At 39.6% G+C, this 16,453-nt stretch overlaps 1 protein-coding gene across 1 annotated transcript in view; it reads right to left on the reverse strand.

The window, feature by feature from the left end:
• Positions 1–16,453, reverse strand: part of CRPPA (CDP-L-ribitol pyrophosphorylase A) — a 184,132-nt gene that overhangs the window by 87,832 nt on the left and 79,847 nt on the right. Inside the window, exons 6-8 of the mRNA XM_034760554.1 lie at positions 8,038–8,135; positions 2,284–2,376; positions 521–613 (exon numbers count right to left, since the gene is read on the reverse strand). Of these exons, the coding sequence (XP_034616445.1) occupies positions 521–613; positions 2,284–2,376; positions 8,038–8,135 (284 nt within the window). The remainder of the gene's footprint in view (positions 1–520; positions 614–2,283; positions 2,377–8,037; positions 8,136–16,453) is intronic.

A 16,453-nucleotide genomic window follows, 5' to 3' on the forward strand; every position in this document is an offset into this window, starting at 1 on the left:
GGCCAATGGGGGCGGCGGGAAGCAGCGCGGGCCGAGGGATGTGCTGGCCACGGCTTCCCGCCGCCCCCATTGGCCCGGGACGGTGAACCGCGGCGAGTGGGGGCCGCGATCGGCCGAACCTGCCGCGTCAGCAGGTAAATAAACTGGCCTGGCCCGCTAGGGTGCTTACCCTGGCGAGCCGCGTGCCGAACGTTGCCGACCCCTGGAATAGGGCATAATAAAGCAGTGGGAGCTAAAAAGCCAACTAGGACTAGACATCATGAAACCTTAAAGAAAATAAAGTACATTTTCAAGTAATGCTGTACCTTTTATCTGCCTCAGCTTGGCTCCTGGCAGCATTAAGTACATATTGATGAAGTGCAATGGCTTTTTATAATCTCATTTACAGTTCACCATTTAAAAATACTTAAAATCCAAAGGTGCATCACATGAAATATTTAATAAATTATACAGCTTCTAAGAAAACCATTTTATATTTGATTAGAGGTTTATTACATTAAACTTATATAAGTTAACCTACCGAAATGAGAACAACTGGATGTAAGACAGAAATTCTTGCATTTTCAAGTATATCCACTAGTTGCTGGGTTTCTTTAATGTCAGATTTTTTAGCCTAAATAAAAGGAAATTTTAAAGTTATCAAAAGAAAATAAAGCAAAGCCTAATTCACAAAGTGCAGTGAAAGATTCTTTTATCCACTGGAAAGGGAAATACACCCTTAATATACCTCTTATATTTGTAATGCTTTGGACTGGTGAAATTATAGCCATTTACAGCACGCTGTCATGAATTCTGCTACATTCTAAGGCATATAAGTGACAAAACTGGAATCTAGACATGGTTCAACTTAAACCCTTCCAGCTCCAGTACAGGATCCTAGCCAGAGGTTTAGTGGAATGGACTTGTCAGAGCCAGTAGGCACAGACCATGTGATGGATGCTGAGTTTGATGGCCACAACAACATTTTGAACCAATCACATTGCCACATGAGGCAATCTCAGTGGACTACAATTTCTGTGGAAGCATACATTACAGGGAGTCTCAAATTTACTCCTGACATAATTCTGCACCCCTGTAGCAGCCTGCCTACAAAATAACATTGTTAATGTTCCTATTGTTAGTTAACTGTTCCCATTCTCAGTCAATTCCCCCAGGAGCATAAAACCTGTGAAAGTTTTAATGCCCCTACATTGCCAGAGTGATGTAAAGGAGAGTTATTATAAATGACAGTAAGGGAATCCTCAGCTAAGAAGATCTATGTGCTTTCTCACTTTTTTCCTGTGCCAAAGTGGCACAATGGAGTTAGATTACAGCTCAGGATTTATTTTACTTACCCATTAAAAAAAAAAAAAAAGACTTTAAGGGCAAATAAAACATTTACCAAGCAGTCAATAAAATGTCAGGACAACTAGAACCAACCACTTCCCAAAGTACCCAGCCAGGTCCAGGATAATGATTAGCAAAACTGTATCACTTTAATGTGTGAAAGTCTGAGCAATTTAAAACGACATTACATTTTTTTTTTCCTGTTTGGTGTTCTGTAATGTAATTTAAATGAAAATCCAGGATTATAACTGGAATGCAGGGTATTAGTAACAAAGTGTTTGTAACTTAACTTTTACGTGTTTAGGAAATGCTGAATAGTTATTGTGACTTTTTTCTGTATTGTAGTTTAAATAAATTACCAAAACAATTGAAACTGGTGTGATTACATTGCATTATTTTGACAAATAAAATATGCAGAGTTTTGCAGAATTTTGAATTTTTTGGCCCAGAATTTCGAAATGTTTGGCGTAGAATCCCCCGAGGAATACAAAATTGTATTCCAATGATAACTTCAGCCTGAATACTCGTTGTTTTTGAGATAGCGTATTTATTTGATTCTTGTTGTGCTATCAACCCTATGATCCTTTGCAGTTTATTTGTTTCAACTGGTGATTTATAAGAACTCTTTATCCCTCCTATGCAATAATTCACTGGCTGCTTTCAAAGGTGCTTGTGATTGGAGTGAGTACAAGAATGGGGGTAGGAAGGGCGCATATTCAACTACAAGTGTCTCAATTGTCTATGACTCTTGAAATATAAGGGAATTTCTGGGCCTGTCACACACTAGAAATACAAACCTCAGGAGTGAGATTCCCATGTGGCAATATTGATTTTACTATTTATTGTTCAAAACACATTACACACAAAAACTTATTGTAAGTTGGTGATTTATTTCAAAAATCAATAAATATCTTAAATATGACGTGCATAATTAGCATATTTGTCCATAATACTCACATTTATGCAAATAAAATTGTAGCATTGTCCTAAAAAGATGTTCTGTAGACGATTATCATTTTTACATAGAAACACTGATTTACCTTTAGCCTGCTGAAAAAGCAAACAGATATTGTATCAATATACAAACTCAGAACAGTATTACTACTCACTCTTTTAAAGCCGCCACCACTGCAGTGTCTGTGAGCATTTTACATGGCTTAAAATTCACAATTAACATTCTAAATATGCAACTCAAAAACACTCCCCGCAGCTTAAGAGAGAGGGCAGAGCCAGATCTGCTGAGACAACTAAAAGCCAGGACACTGTATCAGTTGAAAAAACATGGACAAAAAGGTGTATTCTTCAAATCTTTATCATCATGGCCAGATTCAAGTTTAAGTGGTATTGCTGGAAAGAGCAAGTCTAGAGATATAGGCCTGCTACTGAGAATGCCCTGCCCCCAACCCCTGTAAGCTTCAGCCTTGGAATGGCAAGTTCCATTGTTTCCGATAGACAGATGGAAGGTTGGAGATGTAGAGGCTGTTTTTAGGGTTGAGGATTTTTAAGTTTCTATATACAGTCATTAACATTTTGAATTTCTCCTGAGGGCCATGTTTTCAATAAATACTTTAAAATCTGCAGTCTATCATTCTTTTTCTCTTCCCCCCACCCCCCTTAGAATCATAGAATATCAGGTTTGGAAGGGCCCTCAGGAGGTCATCTAGTCCATCCCCCTGCTCAAGGCAGGACCAATCCCCAACTAAATCATCCCAGCCAGTGCTTTGTCAAGCCTGATCTTAAAAACCTCTAAGGAAGGAGATTCCACCACCTCCCTAGGTAACCCATTCCAGTGCTTCACCACCCTCCTAGTGAAAAAGTTTTTCCTAATATCCAACCTAAACCTCCCGCACTGCAACTTGAGACCATTACTCCTTGTTCTGTCCCAATTCATGGCCAAGACAGCACTCACTCCTTGAAGCAGGCAGGAAAGATGAGACAAACTGAGCATCGAAACTTGGAGACTGAGAACATTACATTAAGAATCCCACAGGGTTCAGTTCTTGTGCAACTTTATTTAACATTTTTATTGATGATCTGGAAGAAATCATTACTCATAAAGTTTTCTATGACCCAAAGATTGGTTAGGTGAGCGATAAGGACAGGTTAGTTACAGACGATCTGAATGCTGGTAAGCTGGGATCAAACAACATGTAGTTCAACATGGACAAATATAGGGTCATACATCTATGAACAAATAATGCAGGAATGGGATGGGGAACTGTATCCTGGATAGCAGTTATTCTGAAAAGGACTTAGGGGTTAAAGTGGCTAAACAAGACAATATGAGCTCCTAGTGAGATACTTTCGCCAAAAGAGCTGTTGTGATATTTGAGTGTATGAACGTGAACATCAAATAGCAGTAGGCAGGTTATATTACTGCTGTATATGCGTAAGAGAATGGGGCCCATCCTATAAGGTCCTCTTCCTGCTGGACCCTGGCTTGCTCATGCTGAACCAGTGCCCTCCCTGGGGGAATTCTGCCTGGAATCTTCTCACCAAGCCCAGACAACGTAGTTTCCAGTCTTCTCAACAATGAGATCAAAACTTCCCCAAGTCTGTCCCTCACTCCCCATAAGTTCCTCAACCAAAGTTCCTGACTCTTACCTCAGAGCCTTTTTGATAAAAGGATTTCCCACAGTCTCCTTTCTGTCCATTTTTTATTTCTGGGAACAGTTCCTCATACCAGTAGCTCCAGCCTATGGCAGCTCCCCCTCTCCATTTCCTGTTCCTCCTTTTATGAGGATCAGCCAGTTAAGCTGCAGGTCTTTTCCCAGGTGCAGCAGCCAGCTGCTGGCCTTTTGCCTCAGTCGAATGGTATCCCTCATACCTTCACAATATGACACTGATGAAATTACTATTGAAATATCATGTACAGTTTTGATTTCCACGCTTGAAAAAAAAAGGAATTTGAAAAATTGGAGGGGGCTCAGAGAAGAGCCACAAGAATGATTTATGAACTGGAAAACATACCTGAAAATGAGACTTAGGAGATCAATCTATTTAGCTTATCGAAAAGAAGGTTAAGAGGTTACTTGATTACAATCTAAACACTTACATGAAGAGAAATTATCTGATAGAAAAGCATGTGTCAGCCTAGCAGACAAGAGCATAACAAGATCCAGTGGCTGAAAATTGAGGTTAGACTTTCAAAATAGAAAACCATTTTTTAACAGTAGGTAATTAACCATCAGAACAAATTACCAAAAGATGTGGTGGATTCTCCATCTTTGAAATCTTTATATCAAGACTGGATGCCTTTCTAAAAGATATTCTGCAGTTCACCCACATTTACTGAGCTAGGAAGCAGGAATCTAAGTGTCATTGACTCTTAGGTTTCCAGTTCAGCAGCAAATAAGAAATGCAGCAACCAAACGGAGCTGTTTTTCAGTCTGTGTGCCAGTATTTTGAATAAAAATGTTTTTAAAAATTCTGAGGGATATGAGCTGGTGTTTTGAGCTAAGATTTGATAACACTTGGTCAGTAAACAACATTAAGAAATAACACCTGATGAGTAGAGTATGCTTATGTGACTAAATGGATGGAGATAAGAGGTCTTGCCAAATCATTACTGGATTTAGGAGCAATTAGCTTTCAGTTATAGAAAATGGTTACAAACGTGCCATTTTGATTCATAAGATGGAAATTTTAAACCACCTTGATAAATGAACCTAACATAAAATGAATAAATTGTATAGAAAACTCTATTTTTAGCGAAAACACATTTTTCCTATTTACCTTGCCACCTATGTTATGGTTTCAACTTTCTTCAATTTCCGTTTTTATAAAAAAACATTTATAAAAAAAACATACCCATGCACCAGGCAACCATAAAAACTAGTTAAAATACTACAGTTGAACTTTATTAAATATATACATAATTAATACCATTCCAAGGGACTAAATAGTGCTGTGATTAATGCACTAGCCCGTCACCCCTGAAAGGCTAATTAGTGAACCTGGCCTACATCCCAAGTGAAATGAATTTAATATTTTCAATCTAGTCCTTTGTGGATATTTATTTAATCACAAAACTAGTATACAACTTAGCCATATTCATCACAATTGGCAATCTTTGCATAGGAGAGGACCAGGTCTGAGGAACCAACAGTGCATAATTTTCAAGCACAAAGAGGGAAACATCTTTAGTCTCCTTATAAATGTACTTGTTTTAACAAGGCAATGACTAAATTAACAATTGCAATGAATAGGAAAAGTTGTTGACCTAGTTTTTTTTACAGTAATAGATATGTGTGTGGTGAAAAATATCTTTTAGTAACATTAATTTATTAGTCACATATTTTATTATAAAGTTCTGGTTAAAAATTGTTGCGGGAGGTACTACTTTGCATGAGATGAAGTAATTGTTGGAATTCTCTCAGAAAAGTTATTTGCATTTCCTTCCAAATCATTTTTGAAGCGTTTTTTCTGTTGGTATTGGCTTTTGGAATCTCTCATCACAATCTGTCCTCTGGAGAGGTGAATTAATAGAATAATCAGAGACATCTATCTAACTATAGTGTAGTCAATGATTCTTTAGACTTTACTTGTAGAAGTGAGCACAAATGCTAAGTGAATCCTAACATGTCTGCTATTATGGACTAGAGTGGCAAAGCTGTCTCAAACAAATTGAGGATATATTTCTCAAGTGCTGAGTGCCAGTAATACACTTTTCAAAGTTTTGGCAAGACATGTTTGAAACTGGAGGCAGAATAGCTGATTAGTTTCCTTTCCCCTTTTAAATTATTCTAGTGGCACAGAGGGCCTTGGATACTGTCTTTAACACAATGGTGAAATTTGGTCCATTTCCTTAAGAATTGATGGCAACCAGAAACAGGCTATTAGTAAGATTACTAACACATATGCTAGGTAACAAATCTGAGGAACTGTCACAGATTGAAGTGTCACTAGAGGAGGTTTTGGAATTAATTGATAAACTTAACATTAACAAGTCACCAGGACCAGATGGCATTCACCCAAGAGTTCTGAAAGAACTCAAATGTGAAGTTGCGGAACTATTAACTAAGGTTTGTAACCTGTCCTTTAAATCGGCTTCTGTACCCAATGACTGGAAGTTAGCTAATGTAACGCCAATATTTAAAAAGGGCTCTAGAGGTGATCCCGGCAATTACAGACCGGTAAGTCTAATGTCGGTACCGGGCAAATTAGTTGAAACAATAGTTAAGAATAAAATTGTCAGACACATAGAAAAACAAACTGTTGAGCAATAGTCAACATGGTTTCTGTAAAGGGAAATCGTGTCTTACTAATCTATTAGAGTTCTTTGAAGGGGTCAACAAACATGTGGACAAGGGGGATCCAGTGGACATAGTGTACTTAGATTTCCAGAAAGCCTTTGACAAGGTCCCTCACCAAAGGTTCTTACGTAAAAAAAGGGATAAAAGGATGCATCCAAAGAAGTGAGGTTTTTACCCACGAAAGCTTATGCCCAAATAAATCTGTTCGTCTTTAAGGTGCCACCAGACTCCTTGTTGTTTTTTTAAGGGATAAACGGGAAGGTCCTTTCATGGATTGAGAACTGGTTAAAAGACCGGGAACAAAAGGTAGGAATTAATGGTAAATTCTCAGAATGGAGAGGGGTAACTAGTGGTGTTCCCCAAGGGTCAGACCTTGGACCAATTCTATCCAACTTATTTATAAATGATCTGGAGAAAGGGGTAAACAGTGAGATGGCAAAGTTTGCAGATGATACTAAACTGCTCAAGATAGTTAAGACCAAAGCAGACTGTGATGAACTTCAAAAAGATCTCACAAAACTAAGTGACTGGGAAACAAAATGGCAAATGAAATTTAATGTGGATAAATGTAAAGTAATGCATGTTGGAAAAAATAACCCCAACTATACATACAATATGATGGGGGCTAATTTAGCTACAACAAGTCAGGAAAAAGATCTTGGAGTCATCGTGGATAGTTCTCTGAAGATGTCCGCGCAGCGTGCAGAGGCGGTCAAAAAAGCAAACAGGATTAGGGATCATTAAAAAGGGGATAGAGAATAAGACTGAGAATATATTATTGCCCTAATATAAATTGATGGTACGCCCACATCTCAAATACTGCGTACAGATGTGGTCTCCTCATCTGAAAAAAGATATACTGGCACTAGAAAAGGTTCAGAAAAGGGCAACTAAAATGATTAGGGGTTTGGAACGGGTCCCATATGAGGAGAGATTAAAGAGGCTAGGACTCTTCAGCTTGGAAAAGAGGAGACTAAGGGGGGCTATGATAGAGGTATATAAAATCATGAGTGATGTGGAGAAAGTAGATAAGGAAAAGTTATTTACTTATTCCCAGAACTAGGGGTCACCAAATGAAATTAATAGGCAGCAGGTTTAAAACAAATACAAGGAAGTTCTTCTTCACGCAGCGCAGTCAACTTGTGGAACTCCTTACCTGAGGAGGTTATGAAGGCTAGGACTATAACAGCGTTTAAAAGAGAACTGGATAAATTCGTGGTGGTTAAGTCCATTAATGGCTATTAGCCAGGATGGGTAAGGAATGGTGTCCCTAGCCTCTGTTTGTCAGAGGATGGAGACGGATGACAGGAGAGAGATCACTTGATCATTGCCTGTTGGTCCACTCCCTCTGGGGCACCTGGCATTGGCCACTGTCGGTAGACAGGATACTGGGCTAGATGGACCTTTGGTCTGACCCGGTACGGCCGTTCTTATGTTCTTATGTACAAGTACTTACTTTTACTTCGTTTTTCAGAGTTTCATGAAGGAGAAAACCTAACTGCACAGCATCTTCTTTCATATCAGTGGTAACACAAACTTGTTGTGATAGACTGTCTGTGATCAAGAAAAAACAAGAACTGAATGTTTCATATAAAGACTATATCAAACAAAATTATTAATCTGCTGAACTCTACTTTCAACTTCTTCAGCTGTTGTTTTTCAATATAGCCTTTTCAACAGCTGAAAATCTCATTTTAAGAGGCCTTACTCCAAGGCAAGTCAGCACAATTAACATAAATCAGAAAATCAAATTAGCAGTTTATTCCCTATTTCCTACTTCTAGCAGAATTTTGTCAAAATCTCACACACCGGGCCTGATCTAAAGCTCACTGAAATCAATGGAAAGATTCCTAATTGACTTCAATGGGTTTTGGATGAACCCCACATACTTACATTTAATGAATATCAAGAAAGTATAATAATTTCCTGGTATACTGATTTCATACAAGCTTAATTCCTCTCCACCCCAACTTCCAAGTGGGCACTAAATACATTATTAGCAATGCTGTAAAAGGTATATTACGAAATGGGCAAGAAGCAGATGGGACAAAAATGCAGCCAGATAAATTAAGGCCTGAACCAAACAACCAGCTCCATGTGGGTGTTTGCTCACATGGAGCTCTATTGAAATCAATGAGGTTTTGGGCACAGGGAGCTACTCACATGGAGCAAGTTGTAGAATCAGGTCAAATCCATCTGATTATGAGACAACAACCTCACAACTGGGAACTCATAACTAAACACATTGGTCTAGGAGAATAACAAATTCACTACTAAAAATAAGAATAATGCAGTTCCATATTTTATTCCAACATTTAAATATTCCAACAAATATTCCAACATTTCAAAGCAGGAACTCTGACTCTAATCTTAAGATTCAACAAGATTTTTCCTGGTGGGTTGTCTTTGTTGTTATTTTTTAACAATTTTTTTTAATCCAACTCTTCTTATTTAATGCATTTTTTTGTCCTTTTGATGCTCAATTAACATGCACACTGATATGTACGGTTTGTATTGTCTTCTGAGGGATAGCTCAGTGGTTTGAGCATTGGCCTGCTAAACCCAGGATTGTGAGTTCAATCCTTGAGGGGACCACTTGGGGATCTGGGGCAAAATTGGTACTTGGCCCTGCTAGTGAAGGCAGGGGGCTGGACTCGATGACCTTTCAAGGTCCCTTCCAATTCTAGGAGATGGGATAACTCCATTAATTTATTTTATCATTCTACAAGCAGCTAAAAGATAATAAATGTGCAGTATAATTATACTGAAAACAGATCTGTACTACAGTTCAAGGACAAAAATAAACAAACCTAAAAAATTAAATTAGCATGAGGGATTTAAAAGAAATTATAAAAATATGTCCTGAATGCTCATCAAAACAACATTGGATATAAAAATATATACTGGCTTCATGTGGAAAGTTTTTAAATATTTAAACATCAAATGATAAATTCATTCAGATGTCTTTAACGTTGTCTAAGAAAACTTTCCCTTCTTCTCTATGGCATATGATCAAGCATCTCTGTATAAAAGGTAACAAATACAGAACAAAAATAACTTTAAAACTGCTTATTGCTATGGAGTTAGTGTTCTTGGAAAATGAATGAGATTTGTGATCATTTTCAAGCAATTTTTTATGAACATTAAAACTGAATTAATTGCCAAAAAGCTCTAAAGAAGAGGTGGAAGGGTGTTGCTATACTTTATATTATTTACAATGCCACAAAAGCACAATTTGACAGTGAAGAGAATGGTGGTGGAGTTATTTGACAGCGAAGAGAATGGTGGTGAAGTTCTTTGGATTAGGCTACAAAGAAAGAAAAATAAATGAGAAACAACAAGCATCTGCAAGGACCAGATGAAAATGAGAGTGACAAATGTATGGCCCAATTCTCAGGCAACTGGAAACCATGGGATACCAGCCTTATGGGAGAATTTATATTCCTATAGATTTGTTGGGCAGAAAGTGAAGTCAAACATGCATCAAAGCTGTTTTCTACATAAAAAGAAACAATTTTATGATGTAAAAAGTGGGACCTGTGAGTACAGGAGAAGCATCCTGTATTTACTTCTTACCAGCAGAGAGGAACTGGTTGAGAATGGTAGAGAAGCTTGAAACCAGAAACCACGAATCACATCAATTTAGCTAGTACAAGGAATGACGCGATACAAGATATGTGTACATAATGGAGCAATTCAAGGGTAGTAGATTTCAGAAAATGAAGTGTTGAGGAAAAGTCAGATTAGAGAAATTATGAAAATCAACATGTGGAATAAGGCTGTGGAATCTGAAAAGGCAGCAGAACTAAGACACAACAGACAATTTCTCTGAAAGAGGAGTCTGCAAACAAATAGCATCCAATGTAACTTCACAAGGGGCTGCTCAAAGATCTCAGTTTAAAAAGTCAATTCCCCACCCCTCAAAAATCTCCTATCCCCTGGAATCCAAGGGGTAAAGGAAAAAGAATACAAAAAGACAATTAAGATTTGTAGGTTAACCTTAATAAAGAAGAGCACAACATCTTAATGCTATACAAAACAGTTAGAAGGAATAACAAGTCATTTTATAAAAAATAGCAGGTGAGGGAATAGTATTACAGAGAAAGTGAGGAGAGTAATACCATTAATGATAATGCAGACACGGATGGATACTGAAATCATTTTTAAAATATGGCTTCAAGAAGAAAAATAATGAAAAGATGTTTGGACAATTAGATTGTATAGAAACAGCTAAAGAAGAGGTAATGGATTGTTTGAAAAACTTGATGATACACAAAGTCAACTGGTTTGATGATATGCAGCTCTTCATATTAAGAAAATATGCATACAAACTTATTGTACCACTAACGATGCCTCCTGACATGCCTCTCCTCTACTCTCTCACCATGCCCTAACTTCCCCTTTAACTGCCAGTTAGGCTGTTTTTCTTCCCTTTTCTTGATCACTGTTATATTGCCTCCCTCCACCTTTCTACTGCTTTGGACTCCCCTTCCCTATGCGCACATGACACTCCTCAACATCTCTCTGGAACACTACTCAGCCTCTCTCCCATCTACCCTTGACTTCCTCCGCTTTGTCCCTGAACACGGAGTAAAATGTAGCTGTGGTGGGATTAAACGTCCAAGTGCTGCTTCCTTTTTAACCTGTAGTCCTATCAGAAAGTCTCTGTCCATTCCATAACCACAGCTAAAGCTCTCCATACTGCCAAAATATAATGGGCCAAATCCTTAAGTCCTTAAATCAGTGAAGTCAGAGAGTTTGTTAGAGTAAAATTAAAAAAAAAAAAAACTTTACTCAGGACTTGCTCTGGTATGTTTAACCCTTCTCTCCAACATAGTCAGACTCCTTTGTTTGAATCCTAAGGCACCCCAACCCATTTTCTGAATCTTGCCATGTCCCAACTGTATCATTGCCTAGTCTTGCCACATCCCAATTTTGTCAAGCTTCATACAAGCAACTGCCCTGATAGTTTCTGACACTGGGTGTTTTCTTAGGCACTTGCCAATTAAACCAACTTGTTACCTGCATGGGACTGTCTTCTGCACCAGTCTTAACACTTCGTTGGGACAGTCTTTTCTTTTCCACTCACAGTAATACGAACTAAAGATAAGCTTCATATCTTCCTCAATTTTGCCTTAGTACCATTTCTGTTTAGTAAGGCATTCTCACTTCAAATTAAAGATTTCTTATCATTGCTATTGAGAAAGATATGGCAATTTCCTGCACTATTCTTGGGAGACCTTATTGATTAAATTTTTAAGTATCTTTGGGGTCCATTGTATGAAATGAATGGTCTATTATTGTCTGGATATAAAGAAAGAAGGAAAGGAGACACTTGATATAGAATTTAATCAGGCCGCAACTTTACCATATATAGGCCGGCAGATAAAGTGTACAGTGCAGGCAAATCCATGTTTATTCAAATCATTATCTGGGGCTTCCAACAGCCCCCCTTCATTTTCCATCCTGGTTCCCCCAGCCAACCCGTGGCTTGGAACTTACCATCCACCCCCCTCGTAGGTGGTTAAGGTGGCTATGAGAACAGGGAGAGGGGTTGGCTCCCTGCCGTACCAATCATAGGAGTCCCCAACTTCCCTCACCCATGCTGTTCCTTTATCCAGCATCTCCTTTTAAGTCCTTTACCAGGCCATTTATCTGGTCACTGGATGCCTTCCCTATGGAGAACCTGCACTGGACATTCGCCAGGAGGCACCAGCAATTTGCTCCTTCCCAGACATCTCCCAATGGCCTCTTGTATAGCAGCCCCAATAGGTGAAGCCCTAGTCTCCCAAAAGAACCCATTGTCCCTTGCACCATGCCAGGTGCCAGCAGCTGAGTTGTCCTTGACCAGGTACCGCAACAACCGCCATCCGTGGTGGGCAGTATAGGTGAAAAGCACCCTTAAATTGAAAGAACTCATTAAAAAACAATGTCTTGAATAGCTCAGCTGTGTGCCCGGAGCCAAGAATCTCCATGCCACTGACTACATCATATGCCGAGGTTCCATAGAGCCAGCGGCATCTGCTTGGATTCGTTGCTAGCTCCTGGTGCAAGCTCACGAAATCTGTCAAACTGGAAACGAGACAAGGCATCTGCTATGCCATTATCCATGCCCGGCACGTGCGTGGGAGAAAAACAGATGCTGAGGTTTAAACATTGTAGAACAAATGCCCTCACCAACTTCATAACCCTGTGCGATCTGGAAGTTTGGCGATTGATAACCTGTACCACTGCCATATTGTTGCACCAGAAGCACACCCTTTTATTAGCCAGCTCCGGTCCCCAAATAACCACCACAACGAAAATGGGAAAAAATTCCAAGAAAGTCAGATCACGCACCACCCCTTTTTGCATCCAGATGGCAGGCTTTTTCTGGGCACACCACCTGCCTTGATAAAACACCCCAAACCTGTATCCCCTGCAGCATCTGACTGGATTTTTAAACCTCTTGTCATAGCCATTCTGCGCCCTCCACAATGGTACCCCATTAAAGTGACTCCTTCATCTCTCTAGTGGCTCGTATGTAATGGTGTGACCTGGCTATGCCCACTCTTGCTGCTGCCATCCGGGCACAAAATGCCCTCCTTGGGGCAACAACCCTGCAGACAAAGTTCAGGTGCCCCAGAATAGGTTGCAGATCTTGCAGTGAGTTTCTTGGCTCCTACTGCTCTCCTGAACAATCCCAATAGCTCGTGAAGCTTATCCTGAGGGAGCCACGATATGCCCTCCCTGCTGTCCAGCTCGATCCCCAAGTAGGTCAATGTAGCCTGTTTTTATTTCCACTAGGGGTACCCCAAACTGTTTAGCCAGGACCTGAAATATGTTCAATAGGTGAACATGCTCATTTGACCTGGCTTATCCTGCAAACAAAAAATCATCCAAACAATGCACTACTTGGCATAGTCCCACTGCCCACATCACTGCCCAGTGCAACATTGTACTACATTTTTCAAATGCTGAACAGGACACTGAACAGCCCATGGGCATAGCCTTGTCAAAATAAAATTGTGCCTCAAAAAAGAAACCCAAGAGCTCAAAGTCCAATGAGTAAACTGGCAGCAGTCGAAAAGCAGATTTGATATCGCACTTAGCCATTAGTGCCCCTGGGCCACAAGCCCTAACCATACAAACTGCTTTGTCAATGGAGGAATAACGCACGGAATATAGTGCCAAATCTAGCCCATCATTAACAGAGCCACCTCGTGGGTAAGACAGGTGATGAATTAATTGGTATGTCTCTTGAGTCCTCTTGGGGACCAAACCCAGAAGGGAAATCCTCAAGTTTTCTATGGGTAATTGGCCCAGCCACCCTGCCCTCCTTTAATTCCTGTATAATCTTCTCTTGAACAATATGTCCCATCCCAGTTATTGACCTTCATTTTTTTGACATCACATGAGTCTTACTCCCCACAAAGGGGATCCGAAATCCCACAGTAAACCCCTCCCACAAATATGCCCCATCTGCCTTGTTAGGGTAGTCCCATAGGAGAACCCTTAACTCTTCCGGCCTAACTGGCATTGGTGCCCATGCTCATTGCACTGCCCCCAGTTCGTTCCCCTCCCCAGCTTGCGTTCTGTGTCCCAGACCCTGTTCCAACCGAGCCAGACCTGCAATTGGCACTTGAGCCACCCCCAGTCCTGTTTCCTCCTTGTGATCATCCCTTACCGCTCTGGCAAGAACGGGCTGAATGGGTCCCAAAACATGCCTCACAAACGTGCCTGAATTTACAGATGCTGCAAAAACAGCCACCATCATTAAATGCCCAGCAAATATTATTACATGACTCAGGCCCCTCCCAAACTTGCTGTGATATGAACAAGCTCGGGAGGGGCCTGAGTCATGCAAGAACTCCTTGCCCCCTTGCCATCATCCACTCCAACCAGAGAGTGTGATGAGGTATGTCCCACCTTATCCCAGTTTGTGTTGCTGGCCTTAATTGAAACTGCTCATCCCACTTTAAGTGTGGTGCAGTCATTATTGTGGGCCTGGATTGTATGTAATCTCTTGATGTGGAATATGTGACAGATGCGACACCTGGCGGATCAAAGGTCTATATTGAACAATGTGCCAGGCAACAATGGACTTTTGAAACAAAAACGGTTGGGTTTTCCTCAGGAATATTTACGGAGAGGTGAATGCAAATTCCCCACCTCTGCTTATGCAAAAACTCAGTCTTTTGAAGCTACATCCTGAGAAGGGGGGGCTTTGTCTGCTGATCACCAATTACATGAGGCCCAGCTCAAAGGCCCAAGCTGTATAAAGGAAAGACTGAACTATTCCTTGTTATTCTGATTCTGAGAGAGTTATGAACTTGTAACCCCATGAAAAAACAACTTATGCATTTTGAAAGACCTACACCTACCAGAGCCCAAGACTGGAATTGAGGTGATCTCTGGTAAGCTTTTTCACATGCATGTAGGTTCTCTTATTGTTTTAATATGTTTTCTCAGTAATATTTTCACCTTAAGAATATATGTGCTTGTTTATAAGTAGCTGTGTGGTAACTTATAACTGCAGGCAATATACTGGGCATAGACTCTGGAGAGAAAGCTAAATGCAGATGATGGCCTTTTAGGCAGTCTGGCTTGCTGGGGATATCATAATGTAGGTAGGAAAAACCCCAGTCAGGAGGCAGAGAGACACAGGTCTCCGCCCAAGAGAGGTAATGGCTGGGAGACAAAAGCCTAAAACTGCATGCCCTTGGTAGACCATAGGGAAGCAATACAGATGCAGTTGCCCTAAACTGTGAAAGCTACAAAGTACAACACAAAGCTATCATTATAAATGCAAAGAAAATAAATTTGCAGTACTATGGTTCACCTGTCTACAATGTATTAGGGATGGAACTGAATAAAATATTTAAAAAATTGTATACAAATGTACGATTCACTCAAAATAAAAGGCAGTTCCACTCCCACATTCTTCTAACAGCAACTGTAAGTAAAATAAGAATTCACAGAAATACACCTGCATTTTTTCAGGAGTGTTTACACACGTCAAGAATGATGATTTCCCCTTCCCTGCAAAGATGTCATTACATGGTTATGAATTAACAGTGACTTTTGTTTGTATTACCCAAATGCTGAGAAATCTGAGCTGCAAACTTCCTAGTTTCACTGCCATGGACATATCAACATTATGAGAATTCATAGTTCATGCTGGAACAGTATGTAATGCAGCATATTAGGCATTTAAGATCATTCAGTGTTCAATTAACTTCAGGGCAAATAGAATTCATACAGATTTATTTTTAAAACTTGCTGTGAAAAAATATATGCAATCTCTGTTTTCACTAAAAAATTATGCTTTCAGCAACTTGAAAGAACATCTTGTGAAGTGCTTAGGAAAGTGTGAAAAAATTATGGAAATTATAGCCTGCAGACTGAGGTATACGAAGTCTGAAAAATTAAAAAGGAGGGGAAAATTAAATAATCTACAAAGGCAAGAAAGCTACAAAAGCAAAAAAATCTAGGTTAACACTGAAACTTCAATCTTAACCTGACCCCTTTGCGCTGAGGTACTGTCATTCATAGAATGCTTCAGCACAGATTATTCAGTGACATTTCTCATCACCTCCTCTCTAGAATCATACCCAATCTTTTAAATAAATGTGTATGTCTATGTATATATATATATATATATACACACAAACCCATGGCACTCTATCATTTGAGCAATGGCTAAGTCAAGCTTAAAGGTAAAGTTAGTCAAAACTAGTTAGATTCTTGCAAATCTACAAACAAACCTGAATGAAGATTAATACCCTATCAAGGTCCTAGAAAGTTACCTTTTTAATGGCAAACAGCAGTCTTCAGCTTTTAAGCATAACTTTTTTTTAATTACACAAACAAACACACACACACACACACTT

This window comes from Trachemys scripta, chromosome 2, assembly GCF_013100865.1.
Source record: "Trachemys scripta elegans isolate TJP31775 chromosome 2, CAS_Tse_1.0, whole genome shotgun sequence".
NCBI classification, from domain to species: domain Eukaryota; kingdom Metazoa; phylum Chordata; order Testudines; family Emydidae; genus Trachemys; species Trachemys scripta.